The sequence below is a fragment of the Falco biarmicus genome, chromosome 11, assembly GCF_023638135.1.
Source record: "Falco biarmicus isolate bFalBia1 chromosome 11, bFalBia1.pri, whole genome shotgun sequence".
Lineage (NCBI taxonomy): Eukaryota > Metazoa > Chordata > Aves > Falconiformes > Falconidae > Falco > Falco biarmicus.
The window spans coordinates 33,331,895-33,349,958 of record NC_079298.1 but is presented as its reverse complement, the minus strand read 5'-3'; the positions used below and the strand labels follow the sequence as shown (position 1 = coordinate 33,349,958).

General features: G+C 42.1%; 1 protein-coding gene across 1 annotated transcript in view; it reads right to left on the bottom strand.

Annotated features, from left to right (window-relative positions):
* The window catches only part of RGL1 (ral guanine nucleotide dissociation stimulator like 1), a 79,221-nt gene that overhangs the window by 37,012 nt on the left and 24,145 nt on the right, over positions 1-18,064 (bottom strand). The window contains exons 3-4 of the mRNA XM_056355647.1: positions 13,208-13,416; positions 3,514-3,591 (exon numbers count right to left, since the gene is read on the bottom strand). Coding sequence (XP_056211622.1) covers positions 3,514-3,591; positions 13,208-13,416 — 287 coding nt within the window. The remainder of the gene's footprint in view (positions 1-3,513; positions 3,592-13,207; positions 13,417-18,064) is intronic.

Here is an 18,064-nt window from a genome sequence, read left to right as displayed (position 1 = left end):
AACTGTGTATTACTGAATGCAGTTCTAAAGCAAAGGGCAATAATAAGAAAAGCCCAAAAGACATTTTGTATTAGATGTAATTAAGTCAGGTCCCTGTTGAAAAATATAAATTTTTTGACCACTCGGGTGGCCAAAAAATGACAGGAATGATGCTTGAGTGAACAGGAGAAAACCCCCTTGGCAGAAAGGATCCGTAGAAGGCATGTTTCCGAACATAGCCAAAGTGATCTTGGGTCAGTAACAACTATATGTCACTGCAACAAGTGTGAGAAGTAATTGCTGGCTCAGCCCCAGAATCTGGAAACACGAGGGCAGGTTTATAGCTCCCACAAGTCTCTCAAACAAGGCTGTGCCACCAGTGCACTTGCAGGTTTTGAGCTACACGAACACTGGCTGGAATACTAAAATAATTTTGTAAAAAAATAATAAAACTTTATGTACATGAGGCATTTTCCTTCTCAAAATATATCACAACTCTGTATTACAAGTACAAAAAACAGAGAGAATTTCATCACAGAGTAGTAACCTGGGGGTTTACAGCACATCACACACAACATAATATTCCTCCCATGCGCACCCTAAGATTTTGCAAAACCCCCTCTCTCCTTTAAAGCTCCACGAGATATTTAAAGAGCCATAAATTCTTCTCCTGCAGTTGTTTTTAACTTCTGTAGTGTTTTTGTGTGACAAACCAGTGGAAATGCTTTAAATTGCATCCCCATTTCTAACGCCTCAAATGGATTTTTAAAGCATCTCAACTGTCATAACAGGAGTCTGACGAATGCAGAAGATCTCTGGCGACAGACCACACGCTTCCCCAAGAGAGATTTTTCCTCTGAGAAATGCAGAGCTAATGCCAAGAAAAGACATGGCTCTACTGCTTCTTCCTCCTGTTTCTCCAAGTCATATAAAACTCATAGCGTAATTATATTGTGTTTCTGTTCTATGAGAAAAGAGGGTAAATGCAATTATATTGGAATTATCCCAGACAGGAGAAAACCTGAACTACTAGAACTACGTGTTTCACAACAGGACTACAAAAGCCAACCTCTTTTCCAGATACCATTAATCATATCTAAGAGACAAGTAGCCAGAGCAACTGGGAGCAACGGCAGGGAAGTGAATTCACATTTATACGGAATCTGTTAAAACACATATACCTGACAGATTACTTTGTTGACAACTTCATTGTTGAGTTTTCTATAAATAAGTAGTTGGGTAACAGGTATCAAATTCAGACATAAACTGTATCTTACAAGGGCCAAAGGATCAAAATCAGCTGTGCCAACTATGTTAATGAAAATTATGTCAGATAAAACTCATCAGAAGTTGTGTTACCACAGGAACAGGACCACAGACTCCGCTCATTTGTCAGCCCCTGGCTGTGCAAAGGCACTACAAGATCATTACACGCCCAGAGGGGAGACAGCATTGATGCAGCAGGAAGCGATTAGGCAGGGGGTATATGATAAACTATGGGTGTGCCAGTAGGGAAACAATTCCATTAAAAAAAAAAACCCAAACCAAAAAACAAACATGTTCCTACTAAATGCTATTTCACTTGCAAGCTCACCTCCAAGTCTAACAAAAAAATTGATGCATTTTGGTCCAAAGCCTGAGTGGCACTAACATCAAGACCACTTTCACCCCTTTTCTCTCCAACTCATAATCAAGCTCCGTTGGGTCCATGAAAAAGCAGCTGAAGGATTAATCCCAACGTGATCTATGCTGGTGAAATTATCTTCCTCATCTGCAATATAAATCCTTAATCTGTTTTGCAGGAAGGGTACTGCTTTAGCTCACATCTTGTGGCTGGACTGAATGAGATAGAGGGAGGTCAAATGGGTTGCCCAAAGTTGGAAGAGGCCCCAGAGCTCATTTTGGATGGAAGTGTGGGAACCTGCTGGCTGCCTGTTACTGCCTCTGCCCACTACATAATACCGCCTTCTTGGTGCTTGGTCTTCCAAGCTGTTCTTTGATGAGCTCTCGTGGTAGAACGAGAGAAACATATTGACAGCTCTCTATTACACTAGCCAGGAAAGAACCGGGGAACTGAGCTCCCACGTCAAATCTCATGGAGCAAGAGAAACAGCCCAAATCATAAGAGCTTGTAGCTTTCTGTCCTTGCTAATAGCTAAAAAAATAAAACTAACAAGCGATACTTTGTTTCTAATGAAGCCTTTGAGAATTCTGTATCATTTACAGACGTTAATTAAGCGCTACATGTCTTCTGCAGTCAAGCAAGCGCACTCCATTGTGTTTTCAGAGACAGCCACTGAAACGCTCACAGCCAAGGAGTTGTTTTTTACTTTAGTGGTTACACAAAACAATATCCACATGGGTAACAGAAGGCAAAGTGACCCCACTCTCTAACCACCCCATTCCGAGAACGGAGGACGGAAAGGTGGTCAGTATGTCCATGGCACATTTCTGGACTGGGGATATTGGAACCGCTTTCAGCCAGACTCAAACCCCTCCTATCCCACAACACACAAGCCATCATAAAAGCACGGAGGTAAGCAGTGGGAAGGCCAGGCCAAATATCGTAGAAAAAAATGTTAAATTTGAATCAACAGTCTGCCTAACTCTCAGGAATGAAAATACTGCCGTGTATTTCTCAGTCTTGACTGGACTGTGTATCTCATGATAGAAGAGTTCAACAATTTTCTTCCACCTCAAAACAAAAGGAAACTAAAGGCTGCTTCTTCAATTACACCTTGAGAAATCAGTGCAGTGGTAAAAAATATTAAGGGTTTCTTAACTGGCAAAAGCTGAGGTAAATTCATAGAAAACTGATCTTCAGTAACGCTGACAAGAATCAAGCATCTTCATACTGTAATCAAATATAACAATGCAGCTATGTTCTACTGCCACAATGCATGCAAACCACAGATCACACAGATGCCAAAGTACAAATGCTGATGACTTAAGGCACATTTTACACCCAGATGTCTAAAAATAAAATGCAGTTTCATATGATGTTAGGAGGATAACCAAACCGCTTCCCCCCCCCCCCCCCATTTAAACAGCTTTGCTATTTTTCTTGCAATTTAGGATGACTTCATAATTCAAATTTCACTCTAAAAGCAACACTGTAAATCATAGGGGCACTAATGGAAACGATACATGCAAACACGTGGCGCCTGAGACAACCTCAGCTTCTTTCGTCTGCAGACACTGCTGTAATGCACAATAAAATCAGTCATAACCAATAATCATTTACTGCCGTAGATAAGGCAGGGGAAACAAACACTCCTTGTTTAATCAACAAAACGTTGGCCTAGATGTGTTCATCCCATGTTTAATTTTCAGACAATTTCTCTGACAGAAAGATCTCTGGGTTATATTATTGGATACGTTACGAGACAATTGATAGTTGGCCTTTACACAAGCTTGTTTAAGCAAGCAAGCAGCGTGGTGAATTTTCAAAGGGAACAGCAGCGCTGCTGCCCACATCCCCCTCGAGAGCCAGCCCCAGCCGGGGCTTGCTGTACAGTGCAAAACCTCACTTACGTCCTGAGTTCCGTGCTGGGTTCGGAGTAAATCTTGTTTCCATCTTCTTCACAGCTTGAAATCTCGAAGTTTCCATACCTGAAAAAGGAGACGGGTGTTCAGAGGAGCCTCTATCGAATAAAGGGAAATCCCAAATAGCATAATTCATATACATTTTTATACATATACTGTATAATGTACATAATGTACAAAATAAAATACGTATATATACAAATAATATACATAATTATCGAACAACCAGAAAGCGTTTCTAGCTCAAACTACAAATATGGAAGCTAACAGCTGGGCAAGATTAAGGAGCTTGAAAATTATTTTGTTTAGGAGGGGAAAAAAATTCTAAAGAGACAGCAAGGATCTTTCAACCTAATTTGTTAATTTATATGAAGCAGCCTGCACACAGGAGGCATCAACCACAGCTCCAAGACCTCTGTTCGTGCCTTCCTTCGCTCCATCCTTTTCCAGAGCATTTCCCCAAGCGTTTCTCCAATACAGCTTCTGTCTCTCTAGCACGTGCCATTCCTTCTAACTCCAAGCGTGATTTCACACAAAGTTTTTTCCAGGTGGCAAGTGCCCGCTTGTGCCAAAACTACTGAAGCAGTTGTCACGAGTGGGAATGGCCCGTGGCGCTGTGAAGGTGCCACTGGGAAAGAGAAAACCGTGGGCACAACGCCAACAGTGCAAAGCAAAACCTCCCTCCTGCAGGCAGTGCCTGTGCCTTGAAGGCAGGATTATGCGCTTGGTTCTCAGCGCAGCGCCCATTGTTCCAGACATACAGCTCCATAAAGGATTTCATGGTTCCTTACAGGCAGCTTTAACAAAGGCAGACAATTAGGCACAGCCTAGAATAAGGCAAACTGATTTTACACATTCTGTGCTCAACTAATTGTGTCAGGCACCTGCAATTAACCTGAACAGTTCGGGGAACAAGTGCAACTTTAAGTGTTTGTGCTACAACATCCTAGTAGCATCAGAGAAAGTAGAGCAGGCTGTCACTGCGTCCAGAAGGTTCAGGTCAGAACTGTAACAAATCCATCCAGAGTATTTCAAGGGATAAAAATAAGAGGTGGTAGTTTTATGCTCTTCTAAAGTATCAGTCTAAGGCTTCATACGTAAGAATCCCAGAGCTGTACAGAAACAAGTACCACGGAATTCCAGCTCACTCTCACCAGCAGACCTGCTAGCTGGTAAAGAACCATCCAGCACCGCTCATACCGATACTCTGCCCCAGCACGGCTCACAACCTCAGAACTCCACAATCAAACAAGAACTTAAGTGTCAACAGTCTTTTATGACCAGGGCTCAATGTTGGACAATTCCACTGCGGGCAGGGAAGCTGAGGCAGAGGGACACCGAGGGCATGCACGCACAGCAAGGGACACCCAGACTAATAACGGCAAACAAGTAACCCCTCTGAGAGAGGCGGCGCAGCCACAGCCCTAAGGAGGTCAGCTTCGGCTTACTTAGCCTCGAGAGTACCGCACTAACCCCTCCTGCCGCGTCTGGAACGGCTCATTTAAAACCAGATCTTGCATCTCCAACTACATTGCAGGTGGTCATAACAAAAATTATTTGCTCCAGTTGTTACTGCATATCGGCGACAAGCTGAGAACAAAACCATGACTGCCTGAGCCCCGTAGCTTAGTCTGACCAACACGCTGTCCCCCATCCAACCCAGGTCCCTGCACCAGCGGTGGAGACTTCAGAAATCTCAGCATTTGATCTGTCCGGAACAAACAAACAAACAAAAAGGCGTAACACATGCATAAAAACTTGCAAACAGGTTTTAAAGGGTCTAAATTTTTCTCTGTCATTCTGAAACAATCCCGCTTGGTCCTATAAGGCAGCAGAAGTGTCAGAGTAGGTTTTAAGGGCTTCTTAAAACAGAAAGGGTCCTTAGGAAACTGAGGTACATACAGGATAACCCATTTTGCCATTGAAGTTTCACAGAGCTAATCCAAAATCTAACAAAAAAATATGCTTGGCTAAACTGACAAGTGGGGTAAGAACCCAGGTCTGAACACGCCGAATAACACCTCAGTCCCTCGGTGGTCACAGTGAACCACACCAGGAGTATTCACAGAAGAACCACTGCTTGCTACAAGAATGGCTGTCAATCTTGTTCAGAAATTTTTTGGTCTTATCAGTGGCCTCTGTGCTTTCTCCTGTATTCTCCCAAGCAATTTCACACCCTGCCCATGCTCCTTTTATTTGGATCAGCACTACTGAAGCTGTAAAACTGAACAGATACCTTCTTTCCCACTCTCAGCTATGCCCGAATTCACCACTTAATCCTACCTGGTCTCTCTCAGCTCTCAGCCCTACCCTAAACGCTCATTACCAGCCTTTGCAATTCAAAGTGAATGCAATTAACTATTTGAGATACTTCCCACCGCTTTACTGCAAGGATGGAATAAATCAGAGGAGCCTTAAGAACAATACTTCCAACACTTTGCTAAGCTAAAGTGTAGAGATTAACTTATTTTTATTAGAGTTAACTCTATTGGTTTCAATATTTGCTCCTGCAGACCTGTAAATTGTTCTGCGTTTCCAAATACTATAATCCTAGGAAACATCTCGTCTTACTAAGAAGACAGAAAAAGAGCATAAGGGGGGTATTTAGAGAACCATGTTGACACCTCAGTGGAGATTGCCCAGGACAGAACGGAGACATGCTGCTGATTCAATGTTCATTCCATGCCATGATGGCTGCTCCCATCCTGGTGCTAAGAGTGCTTTTACTCCCCACTGCCATTTGCTAGGGAAGATGGCTAAAATACGTCTTGACCAACAGACCAAAGATATTTTTCTCCCTGCTGGGAGAAATATGCCAAGAAAGCTTCAGGTTTTGAATAAAAATTAAATTTTTATATTAATAATTTTTCAAAACTTGTCATTAATTCTTAGAGCAGAATTTATTGAGATTACTTACAATGCCATTGTCCTAGTATTGTATTAAATATAAAATCTGTATTTGCAGAACAGTAGGCATTTGCATTTAAATCCCACTAGAGAAATACATGTTGATTTTTATAATAGAAATCCGTAACACAGTAATAAAGAGCAGGCAATTTTCTGTACAAAACTGGAGAAGTATATAACGCTTCGTTATACTGCCAGATGTAAACCTCTGTCTATCTCTCAACGCAAGAGCTCTGCATGAATAACAGGTCATTAAATACGGGTTAGGAGGAGTTAATGATACATCTGATGTAAAGAACAGCGTTTCTGCAGACTTCCACTGCTCTGTTCTCACCAGCTCCTGGACAAAGAGCCATTCACTACCCAGCCTTGTATGAATGCTTTGCATACAAAAAGAGACACGATAAACAAAAGGATCCTGTAGCCCACAGAACTTTTCAGCCTTGCTTGGCATTTGGAAAGTTATAGACTCCACTCAAAGGGACTGACTAAGCAAATGAGACCAGAATGTAATGGGTAGTACTGAATATTGAAATACTGAAAAACAGAGTAGCAAATGCACCCCTGCATCTCTGTTAAGAAGGGAAGGGGAGAAGAGGAAGGAAAATACTCCTTGAATAGCTAGGAAATAATAAGGAAAGGTGGCCCTCCATGAAAGCCTCCCCCCCCCCTCCCCCCAAAGCCACAAATAAGGCTTGTAAGCACTGAAACAAGCAACTTGGAAGCACAGATACTCAGCAAGAATCAGAAGGTGTTTTGAATCACAAACAGAATCATGGAAATGAAATTGCTGCTTTGAATAGACAAATCACCTGGTATGTAGGAAAACAACAGAGGAAAGAATAGAGGCTACAGCAACAACTGTGAGCCAAATGCCATATAAAGATACTGTCCCAAAACACGCGGCTCTGCTACCAAAGGCTCCATGCTTTCAGTGTCCCCTCTCCAACTTCATTTTCCTCTCCATTTACCCTCTATCCAGCCATCCTCCAGCAAAAGGAAAAAACCTGAAAATGTAAAACTAACTTGTTATTTGCTGTCATTAGCCGGCTCTAGCTCTCCCACCAAACAGCATCAATTCCCTTCTCCATAAGCTCCTCAAGACAGGGACCAATTGCTGCCTCATCTGTGACCGTGCCAAGCACAGCACGGCCCTGCTTTTAAGCTCCACTGCAAGGAACACGATTACCAGGACAAAATAAAATACGTAAGAAAGGAACTTGGACTGCCTCTGCTCTCATATGGACAGCTAAACAACTTTGGCTTCCGTTACACTTGTGAGCAGTTAATTCCACAGCGCACCCAGCAATGCTGGGGATCCCAAAGGATCTCTGCGGAAGCATCCGGCTGTATCCTCACACCCAGGGGCAGGAGGAGCTGGTCTCCTTTTCCTCTCTCCAGGAACTTCCATCCAGAGTTTTCACATCCAAATGGCAACAAGATTCTTTTCCTTTTAAATCTCCCTACCCACTTCTATCAAACAAAAAGAAAATATCAGAACATACAGTGTTAAAGGCTTGGCAGGTTTTCAAAGCTGTCTGCTGCATTTAGATGCCAGACTTCCATGAATACTAAAGGGATGTGGATGTCCAATTACTCTTCGAGAGCTTTGAAAATACAAGTCATCCCCCTCACTTTTCAACATACCAGCTTATGCTCAAGATTTTGTTTAGTTTGATTTCTACTCTATGTTAGAAGAAAACCTTTATAGGCTGAATCCAGCTAAAAGAATGAAAAGGGCTCCAGTCTCAAATTTAATCAGAAGCAAAAGCTTTAAGTCAGGGGAGGAAAGAAAAAAAAAAAAAAACCACAAAAATAAAAAGAACAGATTTATTCACTATCTCCAAAAAGTGTTACAAGTTACTCAGAGAGCAAATAGCACATCCCTGGTGTTACTACAGACAGAAGTTATCAAAGGGCCCAACGTAAAGTCCATTACAATAAGTAGCACAGCGCTAAAAACCCGATCAGTATCTTCTGACTGAAACACAGGGAACTGCATCTGCCTTAAAATATTCTGAACTGTACATTAACAATTTAAACCTTTTCATATGCCTTGTTCGACACTTCCTGTGACTTCACTGCACTGGATGTATCGTAGGGCAGAAACGAACTCGAGCTGCGCTCCCCTCTGCCCCGTTGGTTTGTGCATGGCCACAATGACCATACCGCTGGTGACAGTGACCGTGGGAGTCACGCTGCGAGGACCAGCACCGTGAAGCTGGGCGATTCCTGTTAAATACAGGATCTTAAGTACAGCATCTCCTTTTTTTATCTGCCTCTGTCACTCAGGGAAAAGCATCTTGTCTTTTTTGGACAGAATAAATGTTTCATGCCCCAGATTCAGTTAAACACTTGCACTGCTTGGACAGGACACTCTGCAGACAACATCAAATGACCAGCAGGTATCCCCACACACTTAGGGTGCAATAAATCCAGATTTCCAAGGACACTTTCCTAAGAGTCCCAGGACTCTCTTGGTCTAATCTGGATTTACTTATGTCTAACACAGAGAATTCTGCAGCACTCCCTCTGAGGGGTGTATCCAACATAAACAGAATGCATGGGACTTGAGGGTGATCCAGCTTCCACACATAAATTTCAGAGGAAGTTGGTCGATGTCTATGTTCCTACAAAAAATAATATTCTACAACTAGGAAATGCAGATGCTGCTTCCTCCTACTCTATGTTGAGTTGGAAGGGCCTTTTTCAGTCTGGCCACATCACTGTTCTCCCTTGGACCAAACAGCAAAAGTTTAGTATTGCCACTCGTGATCCTTCCCTTACTCCACAGACCTGCTCTATCACCCAGAATAAGGAACGGGGCTCAAGCTTTTCACATGAAACCAAAAATCACAACCAATGCCAAAATCTTACTTGGTTTCTTTTGGGTTTTTTGGGGGGGTTTTTTTGTGTTTTTTTTTTTTAAGAGACTGCCCTCTTCATTACTTTTTTGCTTCACTGGAAAACAAAATACAAGTACTTATAAAGCACAGGTTATGCACTGACACCCACTTTGGTCTCCATACTGTTATTATTAACAAGTATCACTAACAAGAAAGTTGCAGAGTCTTTGCTACTTGTTCTGAACTAATGCGGAGATGAAAACTAAGCCAGTTAAATTCAATTACTACCCATTTCTTTTTAATTTCTCATTACAATTTCTGTTTTTCTTCACAAGTCCGTATATTCCACAGCTGCATGTAAATCATTCCAACTTTCATAGCTTCAGTTTCATCTATATTTTGTCCCAAGCCGTAAAATTCTAGATCATCCATTATATTCAAAAAGCCATGGGAAACATCCACGGACTCTTAAACACTACACTCCTACGATTTGTGAGAGGGGAAGGAAGCGGTGACCTCCTAGGATTTCCTGTGGATTCTATCATTTGTTACAAAAGGCTGGGGATAATGTTGACAAGGCCAGGCAGCCTGTTACAACGTGCTTTCAGAGGTACACAAGCCAGCAAGACCAGAACTGGGCTCAGAAAATAAAGTTCTGTTCTATGAAGACTTTCCCCCCCGATGCTTTCTTGCCCTTTTCTGACATTTTCCCCTCTTTAAAGCAGCAGCAGAGGAGGAGGACAGGGCCAGCTTCCTTACGAATCATGCATGCTCCAGACTTGCTGCTGCTCTAAACAACTGGATTACCCAAACCTAGCTGAGATGTTGCTGCAAATACCACTTGGGCTATTTGTTTGAAGCAAAACTGCAGTAGCTAGACTTCCCTTATTCTCCCCTCGCACCCTCAAAGCCAGCCACAGAGAATGTCCATCCTTAAAGCAGGGTTTCTACCATGCCAGCACGTTAGCAAAGACCAACGGGACAGGAACTCAGTCTCTCCAAGACCCCAAGGACACAGCAGCGCACAAGTCTGGCCCAAGATCTTCCCCTCGACCAGCAGTCAACCATGCAGTGAATGACAAGCACATCATCTTTAGAAGATGACACCTGTTTTCCTGTTCATTCCTGCTTGAATGCTCAAATGAAATCCCTTACAAACCGGCTACGCACACATTGCAAAGCAGAGTTAGCCCTGTCTGCTCAATTTCTTTTCCAACCAACGCTGGTTTTTCCCTCCTCTGATACACTCCTGAGAAAATGCAAGAGACTCAGAAGGCAGACTTGCCACTTCTTTTGTGCTGCAATCCAATTGCAATATTACTGATCTAATTCCCAGATACAAAAAATATTAAGAACTTAGTTGTAGAGTTAACTGAACTAAATTGCACCAGACATACAATTTATAGAAATCTTTACTGCATGGAGCTGGCATTTTCACAGGAGCCCACAGAGTTTAGACATCTCGTGACCAATGACTCTCAGAAAACAAGTACATACTTTTTTCAGGTTGTTTTAAAAATCCTATAATTAATACTTACACCAAACAAAACAATACAGAAACAGAAACTAAAGGCCAGGATGATGAACTTCATTAAGATCTTGAGTTCTTCCCCCTCTCAAATCCCTGATCTTTGAGTACCTGATTTTAGAACCTCAGTGTTTCACTAATTTTATATATTTCTATTTTTAGACTGCTATGATCCTTTTCACTAAGGGAAAATATGGGAAGAAAACAGAACTGTGGCTAGAGGACTCTACAAACTTCAGTGCAAAAGCAAGGCTCTCAAAAGACTTTTTAATCATCCTTATAACAGCACAGCCTAACAGAGTCTGAACATCTTAAAGGCTAGTGATGAAACACCACAAAACAATCCAAACCCTAACAAGGCTAATGGATGGTAGGATGGACTGCTGTTTCAATGGATTACCCCTTTAGCCCAACTCAAGTTTAAAATGCTCCAATCCTCAATTACAGAGAGATTTAATTATTTCAATAGTCACTGAAGGGCTGGATTGACAATTCGAGAGAGCAACAGCCCTTAAGTGCAAAGGGGGAAAAGCACAAGCCGGGACACAGCAGCTGAACGTCTCTTCCCATGCCCCAGTTCAGCCAGACCCCCAGCAGCACCCACAGCTTGGCTTCTTGGCCATAACCACCTGGAGCACCCACTGAATCCAGCCAGGTGAGGTGATCAAGAGGAAAAGATCCAGACACCTGCACATGAAAATCACCTGCCCCATACAAGGGTTAGACACGCAGAGTCCCCTGCACAGAAGCACAGATGAGGACAGAACAGCCCAACAGCTGCAAGACCCCGTCCCTAGTCCTGCCTGAGGGCTCTGCACCGACCCAAGAGCCAGCCCACCAAAAAGGACCCAAGGCAGCCTCCCAGCATCAGTAACTTCTCTCCAAAACCAGCACGCACCTTAACAGATTTAATAGCAGGTTCTAAACTTGCTTGTCAGACACACAGGATCTTTTATAATCACACAGACTAAGTGCAATATAAGAATTGCTCTTTGCATAACGGTTTTCTGCCTCCCAAGGACAGCAAAAAACAACTAGATAGGGACATGTAAAAATATGGATGTGTGAAAACCCAGGCTGAATTCCAAACTCACTGCGAGCTGAACCCTCACTCTCTCTCTGGCTCAGTACGCTCTCCATAAGTATCTGCGTCTTAGTCTACGCCTCTCACTGTTTTTCTTTATCATCTGTTCACAGTAGAGGGTCTTCTGGGTGGGGCTGTTGCAAACAATTCTAGGCATGTTTGTACAGTGATTTGTAAAATGAGGTCACGGTCTCAGGTGGGACATTTATTTGCATGACCGAAGTACCTCAGTAATAGAGAAATAAGAATGGAAACCACTAAAAATCAAAACTATGTTGAACTGGGTGGGGACTGCACATAAAGATGCTTTTTGGGCATTTAAACAGGATACATGAATGTACTGTAAGATAAAATAAGCTGTCTTAAGACAACTTAAGAACCTTTAATTGAGAAGCGAGATGTTTAGAGCCACCTTTGACTGAGTGATTCACATTATTTGAGCTACTCGCAACTTCTCATTGATTACAGAAAGAAAATTTCCCTAGATACACATCAATTAATACATAAGAACCCCAAAAGAGCAGTCTGGCAACCCACCAACACAAAGCAACAAAAACTGTACTGTTAGGGGAATGATATTTAAAATAGCCATATTGGGCAAAGCATCCTTGCAAAGGCTACTATTCTAGTTATTCTAACTTTTTCTGTTAAAAATGTATCTTTATAAAGTAAGTCTTTATAAAGTATAGAATTCAGAGTGAGAAAGCTAGTGTTGTGCTTTCTAAGCATTTATACGGAATAGCAGGCATGATTTAACAGTCTTACCGTAAAAGCTATTCTTACAACATCAAGCAGTTCTCGTGCTGTCTGCAAAAATTTACAACTGCATGTTCATGTGAAGTAACAGAAGGGGATAATGAATACTTTCTCCCGTTTATACAACCCCTGTTTCAAATCAGCAGCCCCCAAACAGGAGAGTTAAGTCTGAAAACATCAGTATCAGCAAAACATAGGAATCTGTTCTAGGCATGACTTTGCAGCCCACACATTCTTTTTTTTTTTTTTTCGGGGGAGCGGGGGGCAAAAGCTGTATTTATTTTCTTGTGTCGGTCCCAGTTTGGTTCCGTAGCAGTCGGGCATGGCACACTTTCCCTACCTGGTGACTATGCTACAATGAGAGTTGGGGTAAGGGCAGCATGCATTTACACATTCTATGTTTCTGCTGAAATTCTGAATCTTGTAGTATTCTTGACACCTGTTCATTGGGTTATTATACCCATCCACTAAAAGGAATGGAAGAAATTCCTGATGGCTTCCTTACGACATCCCCCTCTCGTGTAAAAGATGGCTCATTTTCCATTATATATTGGCTCTTACCGGTCAAGGAGAAGATCCAGTACTTCCTTAGCAGAAGCAAAGGCTTGGTAAGTTGACAGAAAGATGCTAACATAGGTAAAATCATTATCTCCAAAAGCTGTCACAAGGTTCTCCACCAGTTTCTCCAGAGTTCCAGATTTTATTGTCCTGATCTTGCATGTCTCATACTGGCTGACAGTATGTTCTGGAGGTAACTGGTCTTCTTCAACCTACAACGTTGAAACAAAGCACAAAAATCAGACAGAAGCCAGATCCCTGACACAGCTTCCACAATGAAACAGATTAAATTCCATCTTTTCACAGGAATAGTCCATCTTTAATTACTAATGATTTTTTCCATTTTGGTTCTCCAAACACCAAGTGCTGTATCAAATAAGGGAGGCTTTTAGTAAGTTTAGATTTATTTTTCTGACATGCTCCACAAAGTATTTTGGAGTCTGACTGCTATCAAGTTATCTTATGATCCCATCATATATTGTTATCTAAAAATAAATCTATTATCCCACAAAGAATGATATTACTGGAGGGAAAAATAGTGGTAGTTCAGAGTCTCAATTTCTGAATAAACATAAAAACTGACCACAACTTTAGCATTAGCACTTGTGATTCCCTTGCTGAAAAACCAGCTTGGGGCTGCCACACAGAACCTAAGGTCACAAGCATGTTTGGATGTGAAACATACTTTTCTGAGGAAGGTGTCAAAGCCATCTTGCAAACACGTCCTTATAACATTTCAATTTTCTCTTACAGTTTCCATTTGGCACAATATTTGTCAACAAATCTAGGGTTTGGTGTCGGGGGTGTATGCGGGTTTTTAAACAGCATTTGTTTTTAATGCCTACAGCCTGCTTTAACTCTGAAATAACTAAAAAGTTCCTTTAAATTCTGCCACTCTTTAGAGGATGGTTCAACTAGTTTAAATACTTGTCAAATATGTGTGATAAAAAAATATTCAAAAATGGGATTATCAATAAAAAACATAACAAGAGCAAGCTAACAAAAAACTTCTCCCTACTGTTTGAGCTGGCTGTCCCTGGGGAGGAACAATCCCACCACCACCATCAGAAAGGCTGAACTCCACAGATGCAGCACGGGGAAGCGCACGGTTCCCCTTCCCTTGCTGCTGTGTAACAGGGACCAACCCGACTGATGTACTGCATCCTCAGCTGGAGGAAAACATGCTGTGATGCACCTGCTCTTCTGCCTTGGCCACAATTACAGCATGTGCATAATCACTACTGTCACACAGCACCAGTGCTAATAAAACTCCAGCAACAAAAAAGTTATTTTCCCTGAGAGTAAGAAATAGCTTCAGCCCATATGAGTGGCTGCAACCGTAAGTGAAAAGAAAAACCCTGTCAAAAATTCCCAGAGACCACGATGATTTATGTAAATAAACTATTGGAAGGTCATCTGAATGAATGAAATATCTTTTTGCAGTATAGTTACTTTTATTCACATTTCCTGAGTTTAGAAAGTATTTTCAGGCAAGTCTCGTACCTAGCTAGAATGAATGGCATCACGCAAAGGAAAAATCAGGCCACCGTGAAGTATTTCAAGACTGTGAAAAAACCGAACCTTTTAGGTTAGATCACATATATCAGTAGAAAAATACTACAGGAAATCAACACATACTGGGCATGAACACCCAACAGCCCAGCTTAGTCTTTGCATCACCAATTCTCCTGCAGTTTCAGGATAAAAACCAAGAAGTTCAACCTATTTTCATCGCAGCATTATTCCACTGCAAATTCCCTCCTTATACACCCACAGCAAGCTTTCAGCTGGGACTGCTGCGGTGGTTCTCTTCCAAATCCCAGCCTTCCCCTCCTGGGTAACGGCTTCTGCTACAGCAGGGCAGCAGGTAGTAACGGTGTATCACCTGGTCAGGCTTCCCCGCCTTACAGCAATATTTTATACAGCTCTTCTGGGTTTTGAATATTGAGTATTTATACAGAATGAGAGACTCCCCCCAAGCAACAGTAAAATACATATTGTGGGTTTCTTCATGGTTCCTTGACAAGACGTCTCAAATTCACCCCGACAGAACACCACCAGGACTGAACACGCAGTTCAGACACACGGCCAGTTTGACCGCAAGTTCTGCTCCACAAACTGCCTCCTGAGCCAGGAGTTCGAAGCAACAAGGCCAACAATATTCCAGCATTAACACACCACCTTGGTACTGAACCGAGGACATGAAGACAGCATGTTAATGACTTACAGTCACTACTGGCTCTGGCTTGGCATGCTGACAAAACGCAAAGAAAAAAATTCACCCAGACATGAGATAATTAGGAACAGATAACCCACCCACCTAATATTTACATCACTACCTTCCATTGCTTTTGAATTATTTCTACTAGATACTCCTTTTTGTTTTAAACAATACAGATGCTTTAATATTATCCTAAATCTCTGCTACCCTTGCATGAGGATATCTCATTTCCCAGCTTAACGAGGTCCAACTAACTCTTGCTGTTACATTGAAACAAAACCTGCTGTCTGTATGGAAAAAACAGACTACATGGGGAAAGAAAAAATAGGAATAATATCAGTACCCTACAGTGTTCTGGAATTCCTAATAAGTGGGCACAGGCACAGTTTCTTTGGCAGAAAAGCGCCTCTGTGTCTGTAGGAAGCCCTGGAAGAGGCAGGAGCATCCTGTAGGATCAAGACATGAGGACCTGTCAACAGGCTGTGAAGAGCATAGACACAGTAGGTAAGCAGAGGTCCTGGGAAACTCAGAGCCACGTCTCCACTGCAAAATGCCACCATCTCATATTGAGTTTAAGCCATCGAAAAGGGCCCAGAGGTTCTTTTCTGCCCAGCTGCTACAGCAAACTGGGCTCGGAAAGTGGTCCAGCCAAAACGGAGCCCTTCACATGGCAGGGTCAGGTTTAAGCCGGACAAGTTTCCCCACCTTGTTCACCCTACGGCGGCAGAAACACACGTAGTGACACAGGGAAAAACAAGCTTGGGTGCAAGATGTAAGACAGTTTCTGGAAGCACCGCAGGATTACATCTGCTCAGTCAGACTGTGAAATTACAGATGGGGTAACTTGGTCTTGCGTGGTGAACCCATTAATGCCTTTTATAAACGCAGAGGGCAATGCATGGCACTGCTGCACCGAGCCCCACTGCTACCCAGAGCAACCCCAAGGTTGCAGGGAAATGGATGAGATTACACCAGGCAAAACTTGCAAAATTTTGTTGCATGGGTCTTACAGCCGTTTTAAAGGTGTATTAGTTGTTATATACCTGACTTAGATGTGTATCTGGAATTATATATGACACCACCATCACAGAAAATTACACTACATTACACTAAAAGGATATGCTGTTACTACTACCACTGTATCTCCTTGATCTCAATTTTCCCTAAGCAAAACTCGCTCGGAAGAAAAAAAAAATACTCAATTTTCTTGCTGACTTTTCATCTTACAATAAAAACACGCTTTTGGAAATAGCTAGTTACACAATACCCTGCTCTCAAACAGGGAATAAAGTCTGCACCACTGTATTTAACCATTAATTTTCTGTCCAACAGATTGCCCTACTCACAATGTAATGACTTATGGCTGTATTCTACTCAGTGTGTGTAAAAATCTCTCATTCACTGATGTGACTGTGTCCCAAATGAGGGCAGAATCCGCTTCCAAGATTGATACATGCACAAAATTTTCCATTAATTGCAACACTGCAACTTCCCCAAGACATCCTGTTGGGAGAATGCTTAAAAAAAAAACAAAGAAACCAAAGCAAAACAAACCAAACAAGAACAACAAAAAAAAACCAACCACCACCCAAACTCTGAAAATCTAAAACTGAGTTTGTCAGCAAAACATTAAACTGCTCAAAATCATTTTAAGAGACTTTTTAGGGACTGTTTGTATTTGTATTATTTTAGCAATTCTGCCTGTAAGTTTAAAAGGAAAAAGGACTTGGCAGATGAGCTCAATAACAGACTTTCAGAATAAGACACTGTGGGCTGAGTTAGCATGCTAACAGGAAACTGCTCAGTCTGGATTTAATCAAGAGGCCATCTCTTTGCTGACATAACAGGCTACCCAAAGGCAAAAAAGTTTTCATGTTTGCTTATGTGTTGTCCACTCAGAGGAGTACTGTATCTACTGCTATTAAAAGATGCTCCTACAGTTCTCTGCAAATTTTGACAGTGGCACGCAGTGATCACTGTGATGTGGTACCAATTAAAGTCACCAGAAGTTTTGCATCGTTTTGTGCATCAAAACAAATGAAAGGCCCTTCAGCTCCTTCCATTCATCTCCTTCAATGTGTCCAGCAGTCTAACATGCTAGATCCCAACATCTCAAGGCTTCAGTAATACCTATTTGGTCCTCGACAAGGCTAAAAATAAACAGATATGGCATATTACAGTCTGATCTATTTTGTGATTTTTAAAGTCTCACTTTGATTCTTCAGGCAACAGATTATAGCCTTGATAACCTGCAAGCGTAACTGGTGAGCACATAGCTTCCTACAAGACAGACAATACCTTTCAAAAGCAAATATAGAAAGACTGAACTGAGATATAATCTTGCAAGTCCCTCTTTTTTGAGGTTGTGTGGGTACAGATCTAGTGTAATTCCAACATCTTTACTAAGGCTGTACCTTCAGAGGGGCCCGCTCCCTTTTAAGGTGATCATCTTACAGCTACACAGCATAAACCATTACCCACGTATACAGTTCTTGCTGCAACGGGAGAGCTCCACGCAGACTAAAACGCATCCAGGCTAAACGTTCCTTCAAACACAACCCGACTCCGAAAGCAGCAGCAGATGCCTGGTCCTGAAGGAGCTGTAGTTTGGCTCCAAGCTGGTTACAATTAAGGTCCTG